Source organism: Anomaloglossus baeobatrachus, chromosome 7 (assembly GCF_048569485.1).
Source record: "Anomaloglossus baeobatrachus isolate aAnoBae1 chromosome 7, aAnoBae1.hap1, whole genome shotgun sequence".
Classification (NCBI taxonomy): Eukaryota; Metazoa; Chordata; class Amphibia; order Anura; family Aromobatidae; genus Anomaloglossus; species Anomaloglossus baeobatrachus.
This window is the reverse complement of record NC_134359.1, coordinates 235551433-235568261: the sequence shown is the minus strand read 5'-3', so window position 1 is coordinate 235568261 and position 16829 is coordinate 235551433. Positions and strand designations below refer to the sequence as shown.

At 41.2% G+C, this 16829-nt stretch overlaps 1 protein-coding gene across 2 annotated transcripts; it reads left to right on the top strand.

The window, feature by feature from the left end:
* The first annotated feature begins 3379 nt into the window (after nucleotides 1-3379).
* Nucleotides 3380-14752, top strand: LOC142246105 (uncharacterized). Of its 2 annotated transcripts, XM_075319117.1 has the most exons (8): nucleotides 3380-3526; nucleotides 4927-4971; nucleotides 5322-5426; nucleotides 7740-7857; nucleotides 8723-8802; nucleotides 9121-9273; nucleotides 10905-11066; nucleotides 14149-14752. In XM_075319117.1, the coding sequence occupies exons 1-8, from the start codon at nucleotides 3418-3420 to the stop codon at nucleotides 14172-14174; spliced, it is 798 nt and encodes a 265-aa protein (XP_075175232.1). In that variant the 5' UTR covers nucleotides 3380-3417; the 3' UTR covers nucleotides 14175-14752. The 2 variants fall into 2 exon arrangements, with proteins under 2 accessions (XP_075175232.1, XP_075175233.1); XM_075319118.1 differs by lacking the exon at nucleotides 9121-9273.
* The last annotated feature ends 2077 nt before the right edge of the window (nucleotides 14753-16829 follow it).

Genomic DNA, 16829 nt, shown 5'->3' with positions numbered 1-16829 from the left:
AAAGGATGCATGCAGATAATAAATATAATTTAGTCCATGTTATTCATCATTTGCATGGAGTTCAGATTTTTACAGCACATAATTTACACATGAAATGCAAATGAACATAAAGTTAGTTCACCGTAATAAATTATTATGCTGAATATTAATACAATAAAGAACCCAACATAATCATTATATTTTAATTGTAGGTATAGAGGTATATCAAACCAGTAAATGTTGCTCTTAAATTACTTGTAGATGTTTAACTATAGAGAAAAGCAGCAATTAATTAGTGAAACACAACTGCAATATACCAGTCAAAATTCATTGAGTCCCCAGTTATTTGCAGACATAGTGCCGTTTCTGCGTGGGGAAAATATGACACACCAATAAGTAATGTTATACTGTATTAGTATGAGATAAACAGCAAAATAATTTGAAAAAGCGATGTGCAAAAAAATTAGATTTATTACATATTTTAAATATCAAGTGTGCATATAACACCGCATGTGATTATAACAGTGATTATAAAAGCACATCGCACTGACAAATGATGCAGTTAATCCACATACTAAAGCCCAGTTATATTAACAGCAGAAAATTTGCTGATAAATAGTTATTAAAGTATATGTTGTAAAAACGGGGGCTCAGACATCTATAGTTTCACAGCAACTAGTGCAGTAAAAAAGCTAGCAATATGTCATGCAATTTTCCTTACTCATACTAATCTGCATAATTAAAACAAAACTGTTCTACACATATATGGGGAATATTGAATTAAATGCCCACAAAATGTGTGGATCAAAGACACAGTAGAACAATTAATTGTACAGGGTTTTATACCTTAGTAATAGCGACTAATTATGATGGTTGTAAATAAGAGCTGCAGCATACTTGTCCCTCCACCTCGATGATCGTTTCGCTCCCAGGATTCTTCCAAGAGGTGTAATAATGGTATTGTTGAGCAAATAATTGATAAAGTGTCGTGCACTTATGGTGTTTGGGACTATTGTAGTACTAACTCATGTGAGATTAGCATGATGTAGGCAAAGATACCCTGAATCCAACAGTGTATCACTTAGATTACTGGGTGCAGCCGTTCTGACACAATCTGAGTTTTTAGATTTAGCAATGCAGCAGAGCTGAGAGCTGCCACCCCCACATCAGGCTCTCTATAAAGATTGGCACCTCACTGTCAATGCTCAATCACAGGAGTGAGCGTGCCTGACTGCCTTCAGTGTAACTTTTTAGACTGAGCAATAAGTCCTGAGTGCTTAAAAAACATTCCAGGAAAACAACAACGCAGACATTCCTGAGTTCTTTGTTGTAACCCTTGCAGTATGCTGTCTTCAGATTACATAGCAAAAAACATCTGCTGCCAGATTCCCTTTAAGCAGTTGACTGACAAAACTGTATGGGCAGCTTTAGTGTAGTGTAAATTCTACTTTCTTTCCTGTTGCGTTTTATTAGCACATTTTCTGCAAGTGTCTGCACCAAACTATGCAATAAAAGCCTTTTCTGATTATTGCATTTTTCTGCATTTTCCCCCTTGATGCATTTTTGGTACATATTTATAGCCGCATTTTTTTCTTCTTTATTATTTTTCTTTTTTAAAGTACAGAAATGCTTTGATTCTTCATTTTAAAAGAAATGCAATTACCAATTTACCATGTATTTTTTTTCATGCTCCTTATAGAAGTCTATAGAGAAAAAAATGCACAATAAAATAATGTAGACGCACAATGAGCATGAAATGCTATTTTATGGGGGAAAAAAACTTCATAAAAAGGAAGGAAGCCTAGACCAATATTTTTAGGGTGTAAAAGCTAGTTGCTAGTTTCCACAGGGCACCATTGAGTCTGAAGCCGGCTCTGTTATTGGTTGAGCCCCAACTGTGACATCACTCGTGTAGACAATTGTGATGTCACGGAATCTGTGGATATAATGAGGAATGTTGCAGAGAGGTTCTTTGTCTGGAGAGGCTCATTGTGTGCGACACTGTAAGCGATTTTCCTCTAGGCTAAAATGCTGTTTAAGCTATTTCTATTATTGATTGTGCTATTAGCACTCGTGGAACCTGCTCCCATCGGTCACCGCAGGAACCATTCAGGAGCGCAGAACACGATCCATGTCGGTAAGTACAGGACAGATATACCCCAACTTTCTCTATGAAAGCCAATTTGCATTTTTGAGCCTTTATTTTCTGTTCCCCATCATCCAAGAGACAAACATTTTTTTTTATTTTTCCATCCATGTAGCCGTATGAGGCTTGTAGTTTTGTGGGACAAGTTGTATATTTGAATGACACCATTTATTTTACCATTCAATGTGAAATTGGGGCCAAAAAATGCAATTCCACCATTTATTTTCTCTTTTTTTATGGCATACATTCTGTAATAAAAAGCTGCTCTGATTCATGATTCATCAGATCTGTATGATTATGTATAGTACTACATATATATATATATATATATACTGTATATATAATACATATCATATGTAACACAATATTGTATATAGTGTAAATCTCTGTCTCCTTTGAAGCTTAGCATATACAATATATGAGCTTCAAACAGGACCGACTTGCTGAAAAAGGCCTCTGGCTGCCATAGTAACCCATCGGTGTCCTGCGATAGCGTCACAGGGCCTATGGGAGCCGGTTAGCATGAGCAGCGGTGCACCTTCCATTTAAATTAGGCTATCAGAGACTGACATTTACGGTAAATGGTTACCAGCCATCTCAGGCCGTGGTTGTTAGAGACAGATGATGGCTATTTAATATAGCCCGTATCTGTCGCGTGTGGAGAGAGGTCAGATCCAGAACCCTCTCCACACGTAATCACCCCTGCAATCACCTATATGTACTTGATCTTGCACCAAGGGGTTGTAGGGTATCCATTGTTTTAATTTTAATTTCAGAAATCAATGACACATGAAAATAGGAAACTTTGTAATAAATCTTATCAGGAAAATCTGCTTTTTTTCTCTTCCTGAATTGATCTTTCACTCTCAATTCATGGTTAAAACGTATAAAATCTGTCTTCAGTGAAGACAAATTTTCCTGTTACTGAGATAGGAGATAACAGTTGGTGATTTTAAGATTCTGTGGAAAGGGGAGCAGCGTCAGACGACAGACATTCTGCTGCAAATTCTCTTGAGATGCCAGTTACAGTTCTCCATAGAACTTTATGAGCTCCAACTGTCATCTATCTCAGTAATGAGGAAATTTCAGTTTGGGAGGAGAAACTTTACACAGGGCGCCATTTAGTGTAAGGCGGGCTCTGTTAGTGGTTGAGCCCCAACTGTTACATCACTCGTGTACACGATTGTGATGTCACGGAATCTGTGGATATAATGAGGAATCTTGCAGAGAGGTTCTTTGTCTGGAGAGGCTCACTGTGTGCGACACTGTAAGCGATTTTCCTCTAGGCTAAAATGCTGTTTAGGCTATTTCTATTATTGATTGTGCTATTAGCACTCGTGGAACCTGCTCCCATCGGTCACCGCAGGAACCATTCAGGAGCGCAGAACAGGATCCATGTTGGTAAGTACAGGACAGATATTCCCCAACTATCCCTACGAAAGCCAATTTTCATTTTTGAGCCTTTATTTTCTGTTCCCCATCTTCCAAGAGCCAAACATTTTTTTTTATTTTTCCATCCACGTAGCCGTATGAGGCTTGTAGTTTTGTGGGACAAATTGAAGTTTTGAATGTCACCATTTATTTTACCATTCAATGTGAAATTGGGGCCAAAAAATGCAATTCCGCCATTTATTTTCTCTTTTTTATGGCATACATTCTGTAATAAAAAGCTGCTCTGAATCATGATTCATCAGATAAGTAAGTTTACATATAGTACTATATATATATATATATATATATATATACACAATATATACTGTATATAATATATATCATATGTAACACAATATTGTAGTATATAGTGTAAATCTCTGTCTCCTTTGAAGCTTAGCATATATATGAGCTTCAAACAGGACCGACTTGCTAAAGAAGGCCTCTGGCTGTCATAGTAACCCATTGGTGTCCTATAGGAGCCGGTTAGCGTGAGCAGCAGTGCACCTTCCATTTCAATTATGCTGTCAGAGAATGACATTTAAATGGTTAACAGCCATCTCAGGCCGTGGTTGTTAGAGACAGATGACGGCAATTTAATATAGCCGGTATCTGCTGCATGTAGAGAGAGCTCAGCTCCAGAACTTATCCACATGTGATCACCCCTGCAATCACCTTTATGTATATAATATTGCATCTAGGGGTCAAAGTGTATCCATTGTTTTAGTTTTAATTTCAGAATCAATAAGACACATGAAAAAAAACAACTTATCAAGAAAATCTGCTTTTTTTTCCTCCACCTGATTTGATCTTTCTTTCTCAATTCATGGTGAAAATGTATAAAATCTGTCTTTAGTGAAGACAGATTTTCCTGTTACTGAGATAGGAGATAACAGTTGGTGCTTTTAAGATTCTTTGGAAAGGGGAGGAGCTAGAGGATGACAGACATTCTGCTGCAAGTTCTCCAGAGATGTCAATTACAGATCTCCATAGAACTTTATGAGCACTAACTGTCATCTATCTCAGTAATGAGGACATTTCAGTTCAAGAGGAGAAAGAAGCAGATTTCTCTGATAAGTTATATTATAAAGTTGCTTATTTTCATAAGTATTATTAATTTATGGGGGGAAAAATTAAATTGACAGTTCTTTAATGCTGAGTAGTATGGACAGATGAATAATCTGATAGGACGAGTCCCAGTGTTCAGTGTAATAACACACAGATGAGACATTGAGGATTACTACTGGTGCCTCCATCCTGGATACACAAAGCACTACATGTAGCAGAAGGCTGCCCACAAGCGATAGGAATACTTATGCCTTATTATTTGTCTGTACTGTTCTTTTTTAATGTCTATTTTTACTTTCTAGGTATCAAAAAACACCTGCGCTATGGTCCGTGCTCAGTAACATGCGGTAAGTAGCTCATAATTCAGATGTAGGGAATAATAGTCACACGTGGCTGGGATGCTCACACGTGGGCTTTCATCTATACATTTGGGGGAAATAATAGTAGATTTTTGATTATTGGGGAATTTCTCCAAGTTTTGATTTTTTTATGATTCTATGAATAAAATCTGTGCAGTCCTAGGATTATATATAGGAAATGGTCCGAGGTCTGGATTAGGAAGTTATGTACCAAGTACAATGTATATGTTAGTGGCTCTGAATATCTGACATCCTCCTCCAGACTACAGAGAATTACACTGATAGATTGTGAACACTCTCTGTATTGTCACACAACTAACTGATCTTTCATTTTCCAGGCGTTGGCACCAGGGAGGTGTATCTCAACCGAGGATGCCAAGAAAACAATATGAAGAACTGTTTTCTCCGCTTTGAAAAGTGCATAGGACCCGTGAGATGTGGATGTAAGTAACAGTTTTAGGCCGCGGTCCCACAACCGATAATCGGATTGAATATGGTAACGACATTCAGCTGAAACTCTAATCAGAGTGTGAGCCGTGTCAGTTTACTGAGATCCGATTCTCTCGCTTTATCCGATTCCCTTGGTTTTCTCCCTTGTCTGTGTCCACATAATTTGAACTGCACTTGGATGACATCCAAGTACAGTATGATGCTTTATAGACACCTGTAGACTTTTATAGGGGCGCCCCCGTCAAATATATTCTGCCACTCATAGCATGCTGCGATATTTTTTTTTTCTTCATGCTCAATCGGTATGAGAAAAAAAACAACTGTCCCATAGTATAACATTGGTCCATGGCTATGCGATAAAACATCAGCCGAGTTATACGTTCGTGTGAGCGCAGCCATATAGTGAGGATGACCAAAAGACATCTAGTCCAAGCCATTGGTGGACACAGAGAAAAGTGGGTCTCTGTGGAAAAACAATATATGGGCCCTTTGCAGCCCAAAAGCTCATCATAATGCAAAATTTGTCATGCTTTATAGGTTAGAAATGGGCCCTGGTAACTCTTGGGCCCCGGTATAGCCGCACAGGCTGCACCAATGATATGTCCACCTCTGGCGCAAACAATATATGGGCCCTTTTTAGCTAAAAATCTCAATAAATGCACAATTTACCTTTTTACCAAATTTACAATTTTTGCTTTGAAGGTAGAAATCGGCCCCCTTACCTCTAGAGCCCCTGTGCGGCCACAAAGGTGGCACCAATGATATGTCCGCTCCTGGCAACAGCAATATATAGGCAGCCAAAAAGCTCGTCAAAAAGCACAATTTCCCCTGGTTTGGTGGTAGAAATGGGCCCCCTGACCTCTTGAGCCATAGATGTTGCCCCAATGTAATGTCCACTCCTGCTGCAACCTATTATCTCAGGCAATCCCTATGAGCAGGGAGGCAACACAGATTCAAAATGAGTAAAATTGTGCCCAGAAGACATTTCTGGATGAAAGATTCATATCCAGTAATCTAGTACAGAGATCTAGTATTTCTAAAACTTTTTTTCTCTTTTTAAAAAAAAAAAAGTTTTGGTACCGTGTTAGCCAATTGAAAAATGATTGATTGCTCTCAGTAAGAGAAACAAAATTATAATTTTGTAGTTGTGATACATTTTTAATGGCTAACTAAAAAAATAAAATGGAATGTTACAAATCAAGCTTTCAAGACATCTTACCGCCAGATAATTACAGACGAAAAAACCCATTTACCTGTGGCCAAACATTTCTGTGCTTCAGGACCCAACATAAACCATATGAAAGTTGTCATATTAAAAGGCAACTTCAGATTACAGAACCATCGCAGGGTCTAGGAACACAAATTCATTACAATGTTTGACTCTGTAAACACAGGAGTCGAACTGTCAGGAGGATTTATGACCCACTACAGAATCTGAGAAGTCTGCTCCAGAGACAGTGAGGGCACCAGACCTCTGGTCCTAATAATAATAATAAGTTTTATTTCTATAGCGCCAACATATTTCGCAGCGCTTTACAATTCAGAGGGGACATGTACAGACAATATGAGACAATACAAAATAACAAAATTAAGATACTAGGAGGAGTGAGGGCCCTGCTCGTAAGCTTACAGTCTATGAGGACATAGGGGAGGCACAAAAGGTGAATGGGGGGGGGATAAGCTTTTTATATATGGTCCAGCCATCGATTTAATAGGGGATAATATCCCCTATATAATATCTAATATCCTACATGGATATTGGGACACTAAAACTCTTTCACACCACTAATCTAAGCTAATTAAGGATTCCCTCTCTAAGCTTAGTGTTTGTTTATTTAAAAGCCCTTTTATTATGCCATCCCTCTGCCCTGTTTTGTGTATATATTTGTGTATATATTTGTGTTTCTTCAGATATTTTGTCATAGCATGCCTGATGAAGAGACCTGAGATGTCTCGTAAGCTTGCTTTGTAACATCCTATTTTATTTTAGTTAGCCATTAAAAGGTATCACAACTACAAAATTATAATTTTGTTTCTCTCACTGAGAGCAATCAATCTTTTTTTTTTCTCTGTACATATAGGAAGCCCCTATTATATATTTATAAAAGAACAGATTTCTGTATTCTCCATTATATAATGAAATGGTATAAAAAAATCAACGATCATGTTTACAAATTAAATGCCCCTCTTTTTTATTGTCTTATCTGGTTCTTCCGTCCACCCGTACCATGTACTTACTTTCCAGTTCTGAACACATTCCAGCTCTGGTTATCTGGTCACTTATGTTCTTTCTTTTTCTCATTTAGTGGATGACATCAACTCTCCAAATATGTCTCATGATAAGGTCATGTGGATTGTTACAGCTGCTGGCTGTCTTTTTGTCTTTGCAATATCAATTGTTGTCATCTGTAGCCTTCATTATAAGTAAGTATAGTAAGTAATGATTTATGGGCTACACATTAGTCTGTAGAGGAAATATCACATCTTCAGGTTACTCCAGTAATGGGAGTACTTTAGTGATGACTTCTTCTGTCTCACACAGGTCACTTTGGAGTCGTCGCCTGAGACTAACTGATTTGTATATATTAGATTTGCATACACATTATTAACACTAGAACTACTGAGGTAGTCATTTTGACTACTTTGCACCATGTATTTCTATATAGGTGTCACGAGTCCAGTAGTTCTAGTGTTAAAGGGTTGTCCACTACTAGGACAACCCCTTTTGATTCCACTTGTTTCCCCCAGTTAAAATAAAAGACCCTGTACTCACCTCCCGTTCTGTCACCGTTCCAACGCTATCGGTAATAGCGGTTCGGGGGTCATGTGACATTGAGCCCCGCATCCAATCACCTCCAGCTTCTCCATCCCCCGCGTTTGGACCAAATGAGTAATCAGCAGGAAGTGAGTGGCAGTCACAGCGTCACTTCCTGTTGATTAATTTGTTGGGTGGAGAGAAGTCGGCGGTGATTGGACACGGTGGCCCATGACGTCATAATGTCATGTGAGCCCCAAACCGCGCTTACTGTCAGCACTGAAACGGTGCCAAAACGGGAGGTGAGTGCAGGATCTTTTATTTTAACTGGGGGGGAAACAAGGGGAATCAGAAGGGGTTGTTCTAGTAGTGGACAACCCCTTTAAAAGATATTGCTGAATGTCATGGACACCAAAATGACTGACTGGTGATAGTTCTACAGATAGGACGAGATAAAATGTATCATGATTACATTTTGCAGAATAGAGACGTTTTCCTTCCTTTCAATTTGACTTTTATTTTACAATTTTATAGATGTCTACTTAAAAACAAGACTATTAAGGATACAGAAATGGATGCTGACGACATTAGCGAGAGCGACCCCAAATCAAACGGTAAATATAGATGACAAAACTGATAAAAAAACACTCCAGCTAAATATATATCGTCAATTCCTTCTGGATACATCTGCTGTCTTCTCTGGTTTTCACGCCATTCTGGTCACCTTCTGACTGCTATCCAGCTTTGTTCACACAAACTGAGGACATTGATTGGTGTTCATCATTATATAAAATGGATTTAATTGAAAAACAACATTATATTAAAAAAATAGTCTTAAAGGATCTTGTTAGGAAATGATCCTTAGACATAGAGTAGAAACACAATGGAAGCTTTTGTTTTACAAATGCTGATTTCACTGTTCTGTGTTATAGGAAAACATGAGGACGACATATCAATTACAATTGATGATTCTCCTCAAGGAATTATGGATGATCAGAGAGACGTCTTCGCAGGCAACAAGATCTCTGTGCCTGGCCCCCCTGATAATATCAGCCCCGGTGAGGAAGTGGTCACCTCCTCTCACGGTAAGTTCTCAGGGATTTTAGAAAAACAACCTAATATAAATGAAATAGGTCCTATAGGAACTTGTCAGTGAAAGAATAGGTAATATATTGGTAGTTAGAGACTTGGTCCTTCTATTGTCATAGTTTAATGTACCATCTGGAGGTTACAGGGATGTTGCTACGGTTCTAAAAGATCAGGGGCCGGAGAACCAAAACACATCTTCCTATACAACCTGGCCACCACTTAAAAGAAAATGTATATATACTGTGTATCCCCAGAAATAAGAATCTGTTATATTATTGTCTGCCCCCCAAAATGCACTATGGCTTATTTTCGGGGTAGGGCTTATTTATAGGGAAAGGCAGGATGGGAGTAAATTTACCCCCCAAAAAAGCAGACACTCCCCCAGAGAATCATCCTCCCTGTTCTTTTAGCATTATCCCCACCGCCAATTAATGCCTCAAAGTCAGTGTGCCAGATAGAAGGGTCCTCTAAAGATAATTGTGTATAATAGAAAGTAGAAAAGCTGACAATGTGTACTGAGCAAGTAATAATGCCTGATATGCTCCTTTGAAGGTTATAATATCCCAAGGGCCTGCCTCAAGTAATAAATCCCCTTCAGTATCCCCTTTAAGTATCAATACTACTAAAAAATTAATAATTCCCACTGAAAGCTTCAATCAAACCTTATAATGCACCCATGTAAACCAAATAATGACAGGCTCCCTATATACTTTATGATGGTCCCACAGCTCCCTATATATAAAGCCAGAGAATAAGAGAACTGTGGAAAAAAGCGCAAAATAGGGTCTTACCCCCAATATATATAGGGTCAAATGCGAGCAGAACTACTCACCAAATGGAGTTGTGAAAGTCACAACTCCTATAAGTGCATGGAATCCAGGTCAACGGCAGCAGCACCCCACAGGCAGATAACAGAGAGAAAATAGAGACGGGCTTTTCATACCGCGCCAATGACCACTGATGAACGTTGTGAGATTAATGTCACTTTATTCCAGGTCTACGCGTTTCAGGAGTCTCTGCTCCCTTCCTCAAGACAAAACAGGCATAAGGAACATAAAATCACTGATTTGATGTTCCTTATGCCTGTTTTGTCCTGAGGAAAGGAAGCAGACACTCCTGAAACGCGTAGACCTGGAATACAACGTTCATCAGTGGTCATTGGCGCGATATGAAAAGCCCGTCTCTATTTTCTCTCTGTTCTATATAAAGCCATAAAGACTATACTCTCCTAATCTTGATTTTCGATACCGCAGCCTTCATCTCCTCATCTAGAGGTGGCGCAACGCAATGATGTTGTCTTGCTGTCTGCTTGGGCATGCTAACGTCTCCTAAATTTTAGGTCTATTGCGATCTGCGACTTAGGAGATGGGCAGTGATAGAGGACAGAGCTTTTTCTCCTTTCTCTGTCATGGGACTGAATAGTTTCAGCAGACACAGAAGATCTGAAGCTTCAGGCAAGAAGTTCAGTGCCGGAGTCCCAGATCTTTGATGCTAGCGACGCCTCTGGAAAGTTCTAATAACATATATATATATATATATATATATATATATATATATATATAATGTTAATCACCAATAAATATCTAGAAGATTTTATTAATTCTACTTTCAATCATTTCCATTACAGGAAATCATGAGGTCGTAATAACTTTCCCAAATGAGAATATTCATCATGAACCTGTGGCTGAAGAGGGAGACGTCCTCCAGGAGACCAAGATCAACATGGCTGAACCCAGTGATGCAATGCTCACCATCAGCCTTAATGGGGATGTAGTCACCCCCTCTGAGGGTAAGTTTCAAAGCTATTATTAGAAATAAATTTAAAGACTATATATATAAAAAATAAATAAAAACTGTAAATGCCAAGATAATAAATCCACTAATATGATGTCTGAAAGTCTGCAAGATTGTAGAAAACATATGTTGAAGAGCAGGCCAGCGACCATTGGGGAGTCTTGACAAATGTGGTGCTGCCCCCAGGCGACGTCTCCTTGTATCCGATCTATATAACTGACAGGTCTTTCTCATATCTTGAATTTGGGCAGACCTGTCAATCAACTGAAGCGGCGAAGGGAGAAGCTGGCTGGGGGCAGTACCGAACCAGTCAGATCTCACTATAGTCCCCGAGTGCCTTTTCAAACTATGCTTTTTCTGAAGCAAGGAGCATTTCTCCGGAGATTGGGTCCCTCTTTTCTCAGTTTAATGTACCATTTAGAAGTTATAATAACCTGTAAATTTTATTAATCTTCAATATCGTATTGCATTTTATTAAATCTAATTTCAATATTCTGTGGAGAACTTGATATTTGTGGAGTGGAGGTGAAAAAGTCCATGACTAAGCCGGACTTAAATAATTGCAAACAGACACCTCCATCCATTCTAAAAGGAAGAAATCAAGTTAAAAATCAAAACAAAGGGAAAAGAGGTTTTTTTCAAGAATCGGATTATCACTATGTTTATATATATGATTATGAGTCCTCACAACCTGGACGTCTGATGAGATATTTCCGAAACACTGAGAAAAACTCTACTGCATTGCCGAAAAGAAAAAAGTGTTTTAAATATCTCAACTCAAATTTTATCAGATCATCTTTAATTTTCTTCAAAATGACTTAGGGGCCTGATTTCTGAAATCTTTTACACCAGTATTCTGAGGTAAAAACTTTTTTTTGAAAACCTGCAAAAATTTTTTTGCAAATCCAAGCTGCCCTAAAATTTAGCAATTCTTGGTGTTCTCACACTATATTTGCCTAAAGGAGGCTTTACACGCTGCGACATCACTAATGCGATGTCGTTGGGGGTCACGGAATTTGTGACGCACATACGGCCGCATTAGCGATGCCGTTGCGTGTGAAACCTATGAGCGATTTTGCATCGTCGCAAAAACGTGCAAAATCGCTCATCAGCGACATGGGGGTCCATTCTCAAATATCGTTGGCGCTGCAGGTACAAAGTAGTTCATCACTCCTGCGGCAGCACACATCGCTATGTGTGACGCCGCAGGAACGAAGAACCTCTCCTTACCTGCCGCCGGCCCCAATGCGGAAGGAAGGAGGTGGGCGGAATGTTTGTTCCGTTCATCTCCGTCCCCCTCCGCTTCTAGTGGACGGCCGCTTAGTGACGTCGCTGTGAAGCCGCACGAACCGCCCCCTTAGAAAGGAGGCGGTTCGCCGGTCACAGCGACGTCGCTAGGCAGGTAAGTACGTGTGACGGGTCCGGGCGATGTTGTGCGACATGGGCTGCGATTTGCCCGTGTCGCACAACCGATGGGGGCGGGAACGCACGCTAGCGATATCGGTACCGATATCGCAGTGTGTAAAGTGGCCTTTACTCCAACAAAGTGGGCAAATGGGAGATGGGGCAACCGACGCTCATCAAATTCATGACGAACAGCATCATTTGCTAAGTCACAACTCTTAAAACTAGAAGTCCCAGGGAGAGGTCATTTGACATTTCTAGCATTTGAACCCTCTGGAGCTCGAAATTCCTGGGACTTCTAGTGTTAAGCGGGCTTTACACACAGTGACATCGCTAGCGATGTTGCTGGTGAAAGCACCTGCCCCCGTCGGTTGTGCGTCAGGGCAAATCGCTGCCCGTGGTGCACAACATCGTTGGTCCCCGTCACACATACTTACCTGCCTAGCGACGTCGCTGTGGCCGGGGAGCCGCGTCCTTTCTAAGGGGGCAGTTCGTTCAGTGTCACAGCGGCGTCACTAAGCGGCCGCCCAATAGAAGCGGAGGGGCGGAGATGATCAGGCCGAACATCCCACCCACCTCCTTCCTCCCTCATTTAGGGCGTCTGCAGGGACGGTGATGTTCCTCATTCCTGCGGCAGCACACATCGCTATGTGTGCTGCCGCAGGAACGACGAACAACCTGCGTCCTGCAACAGCAACGATAATCGCCAAAGGAACGACGTGTCAACGATCAACAATTAGGTAAGTAATTTTGATCGTTAACGGTCGTTCCTGCGTTTCACATGCAACGACATCGATAACGAGGCCGGATGTGCGTCACGAATTCTGTGACCCCAACGACATCTCGTTAGCGATGTCTTTGCGTGTAAAGCCCGCTTTACTCCAGTCCCTGAGGCAAGGTCTCAGCGACACAAATAGTCATCTGATGCTCCTGATTCACGAGGAGGCCTTCTCATCAAGACCAATGTGAAGAAATTGTTTTGGGAGTATTGTCTTGAAAAATTGTGGAATAATTATTGGTGGATGAAACAATGACTTTCCAAAATTCACAAGTCTTTTTCTCCACCGCCCATGGGTCTCGTTGTGGTGAGAATAAGTTCATGTAGACTGGGGTCTTGGGTGAGAAATTGAGAAATTATTACAGCCACTAACAAGTGTGGGAGATTCCTGGGTGTTTAGGGTGCAGTAAATGTGTTCTCCAAACATTGTCAGATGTTAAATGGTTGATGGGCCATGTTTCGCCATGGAATTTAGCTGGCACTGCCCTGTCCCATTATGAGTTCTGATGGTTATAGTGTATATAGTAAAAAATGAGTTCCTAATTCCTTCTGTGAATTATCTACTTAATCCTTTTTTTATTAATGGTGATGATTACAAACTATTCAGTATATATGTCATAAATAGATGAGATGGGGAATAGCCTCTTATAGCTAAGAATTAGTTTGGTATAAAAGTCTTTATTTTCTACAGAGTAGCCCGGAAATCTGATATGTAGAATATAAATGGTTATTTATATCAAATTAGATTCTGCAATAAGCCCTTAGATTAGTGCTGTAATATTATTTGTAGTCTCCTAATGGGATGTTGTGTAAAAAAAAACTGTGCATATTGTGTTTCCTATATGTAGTATTCTGCTTCTTCATGTTTGGTCATAATTCATTAATGTTTCTGCAGAAAAATCAAGAGTGGAGTCACACTGACTTCCAACGATGCATGAGGAATCCAGCGGGGGCAACAACACCGCTCCAACCACATTACATGGTGGCTACCATGTAAGCATGAGGCAACCTGGGATTAAACAACAAGAGGCAGTTTCCGGGCTCGGTCTCTGCTCTCACCCATGGATAACACACTTGCCGGACTGGATATTCCTCAGTAAGACATCTTCAAAGACTAATGACTTACCTGCTGTACAAAGACGCAGATTCTGGGCTCAGTCTCTGCTTTCACCCACTGGATATGACACATACTGGACTTTCCGCAGTCAGACGTATTCACAGACAAGTGACTTTCCTGCTGCATAACGAGGCAGAATTCCGGGCTCGGTCTCTGCTCTCACCGATGGATATGACAAATATCAGACTTTCTGCAGTCAGATGTATTCACAGACAAGTGACTTTCCTGCTGCATAACGAGGCAGAATTCCAGACTCGGTCTCTGCTCTCACCAATGGATATGACAAATATCAGACTTTCCGCAGTCAGATGTATTCACAGACAAGTGACTTTCCTGCTGCATAACGAGGCAGAATTCCGTGCTCGGTCTCTGCTCATACCTATGGATATGACAAATATCAGACTTTCTGCAGTCAGACGTATTCACAGACAAGTGACTTACCTGCTGCATAACGAGGCAGAATTCCGGGCTCGGTCTCTGCTCTCACTTTTGGATATGACAAATATCAGACTTCTGCAGTCAGACGTATTCACAGACAAGTGACTTACCTGCTGCATAACGAGGCAGAATTCCGGGCTCGGTCTCTGCTCTCACCGATGGATATGACAAATATCAGACTTTCCGCAGTCAGACGTATTCACAGACAAGTGACTTACCTGCTGCATAACGAGGCAGAATTCCGGGCTCGGTCTCTGCTCTTACCTATGGATATGACAAATATCAGACTTTCCGCAGTCAGACGTATTCACAGACAAGTGACTTACCTGCTGCATAACGAGGCAGATTCCAGACTCGGTCTCTGCTCTCAAAAATCCACAGCCCAAGGGAAGGGCAATCCTTCAGCCATGGTTCCCTAGAGGTTTCCTCCATTGGGGGTTTTTCCTCTCCTGAGTGCTGAAGGACGACTCTTCATGAGTCAAGGGCCCAAAGTAATCTGGGCCACATTTAAGACCATTTCCCTGACTTCCATTGGAAACTTCCACATATTCCAACTTGAATAAATTTAATAATGAAGTCAGTATATATCATGTTTATCTAAGTCATTTTTGGATCTTTACAGTATAGCACAATATACACAGCACAATATACACAGCACTAGACGTTTTGTATAGTCATTACCATCACACTTGGCTGCTTATAATCCCGTTTTCTCACACAAATGTAAACTAGAGTACAAGTGGTGTTGTAATTAAAGTGAAGTAAATATTGAACACATCACTAATTTCTAAGTAGATATATTTCTAAAGATGCTGTTTATATGAATTTTTCACCAGATGTCGGAAACAACCCATCCAATCTACACAGGCAAATAAATCAAACCATAGATGTCCATAAATTGAGTGATGTGTAATAATGAGAAATGACACAGGAAAAAAGAATTGAAAACATGAAGAAAGAGAGGTGCAAAAAAACATGGAAAGTCATAACACTCTTTGGATGCCATAATACACACTATGTTTGAAAGCGAGGGAGTACATGGAAATCATGGGGTTCTAATTGGGCGCCTTCACCAAAAAATAATTAATATTTGGATGGATCATAGAGCATATCTCACAACTTTGCAGACCTTACAAAGTAATTTTCCTCCTACTGAAGCCGTTAGATTACCTTCTCATTGCACGCATAAAGTATGATGCCAGAAAAGTGCCCCTCAAACACTGTATGACACCACCATAGTGAATTCCTCCATAGCACCCTCCACATGCACAGTATCATGACCCTGTGGCGCCCTGGACAAGCCAGGGGCCACAGAGAACAACGCCACAACACCCCACACTCCCAGCAGGCACACCGAAGTCAGACACAAAACCCTTGTTGCCTTCCTCCAGGGGCTGATGTCCACACCAGGGGGTGGGCCAGGCGGTTGGTCCCACCCACCGAGGTGTTCACAGTCCTGGAGGCGGGAAAAACAGATAGTCTAGTTTTGACAGTGACAGTGGAAGGAGGAAAGTGCAGTAACAGAGCAACTGACTGACAGCGTCCGGGTGTGTGGCCCGGGCGAGACAGCAAGGTTGGCAGACGGTGGTGACCGTCTGCAGGAGTGGCCGATTGGAGTCTACCGTAAAGACCGTGGACGGGTGGTGGCCCGGTGGTACCGGACCGGTACGCAAAGAGAAGCCAGCACCAGTGGCAGGGGCTTTTCGGACCCCGGCAAGGCTAGGAGTCGCCGTGAATTTGCCGAATCCGTTAGTGAAGGGGACCTCCTGGGTTTCCAAACAGTCAAGTCCCGACAGAAGGCAACAGTCCAACCGAGTGAGGGAGACACCGCCACCGCCAAGGCAACCGTTTCTCAGGGCCAGCGCCTGTGGGCAAAAGGGGCTCCTCCGGCCCATATCCAAGCCGGGGAGCGGGTTACCGGTGGGAACCCATTGGAACCGTACAGACAGCGTAGGTGCAGGGAAAAGACAGTCACCGCGAACCTGCCGGGAGCAACAACACCGCAGCCGTCCGAAGGACCC

Bases quoted from the DNA above. Each gene is read 5' to 3' on its own strand.
- LOC142246105 (XM_075319117.1), top strand. From the start codon at position 3,418: ATGCTGTTTAGGCTATTTCTATTATTGATTGTGCTATTAGCACTCGTG. The intron at 4,972-5,321 runs GTAAGTAGCTCA...TTCATTTTCCAG, and splicing joins TCCGTGCTCAGTAACATGCG to GCGTTGGCACCAGGGAGGTG. The intron at 7,858-8,722 runs GTAAGTATAGTA...ACAATTTTATAG, and splicing joins ATCTGTAGCCTTCATTATAA to ATGTCTACTTAAAAACAAGA.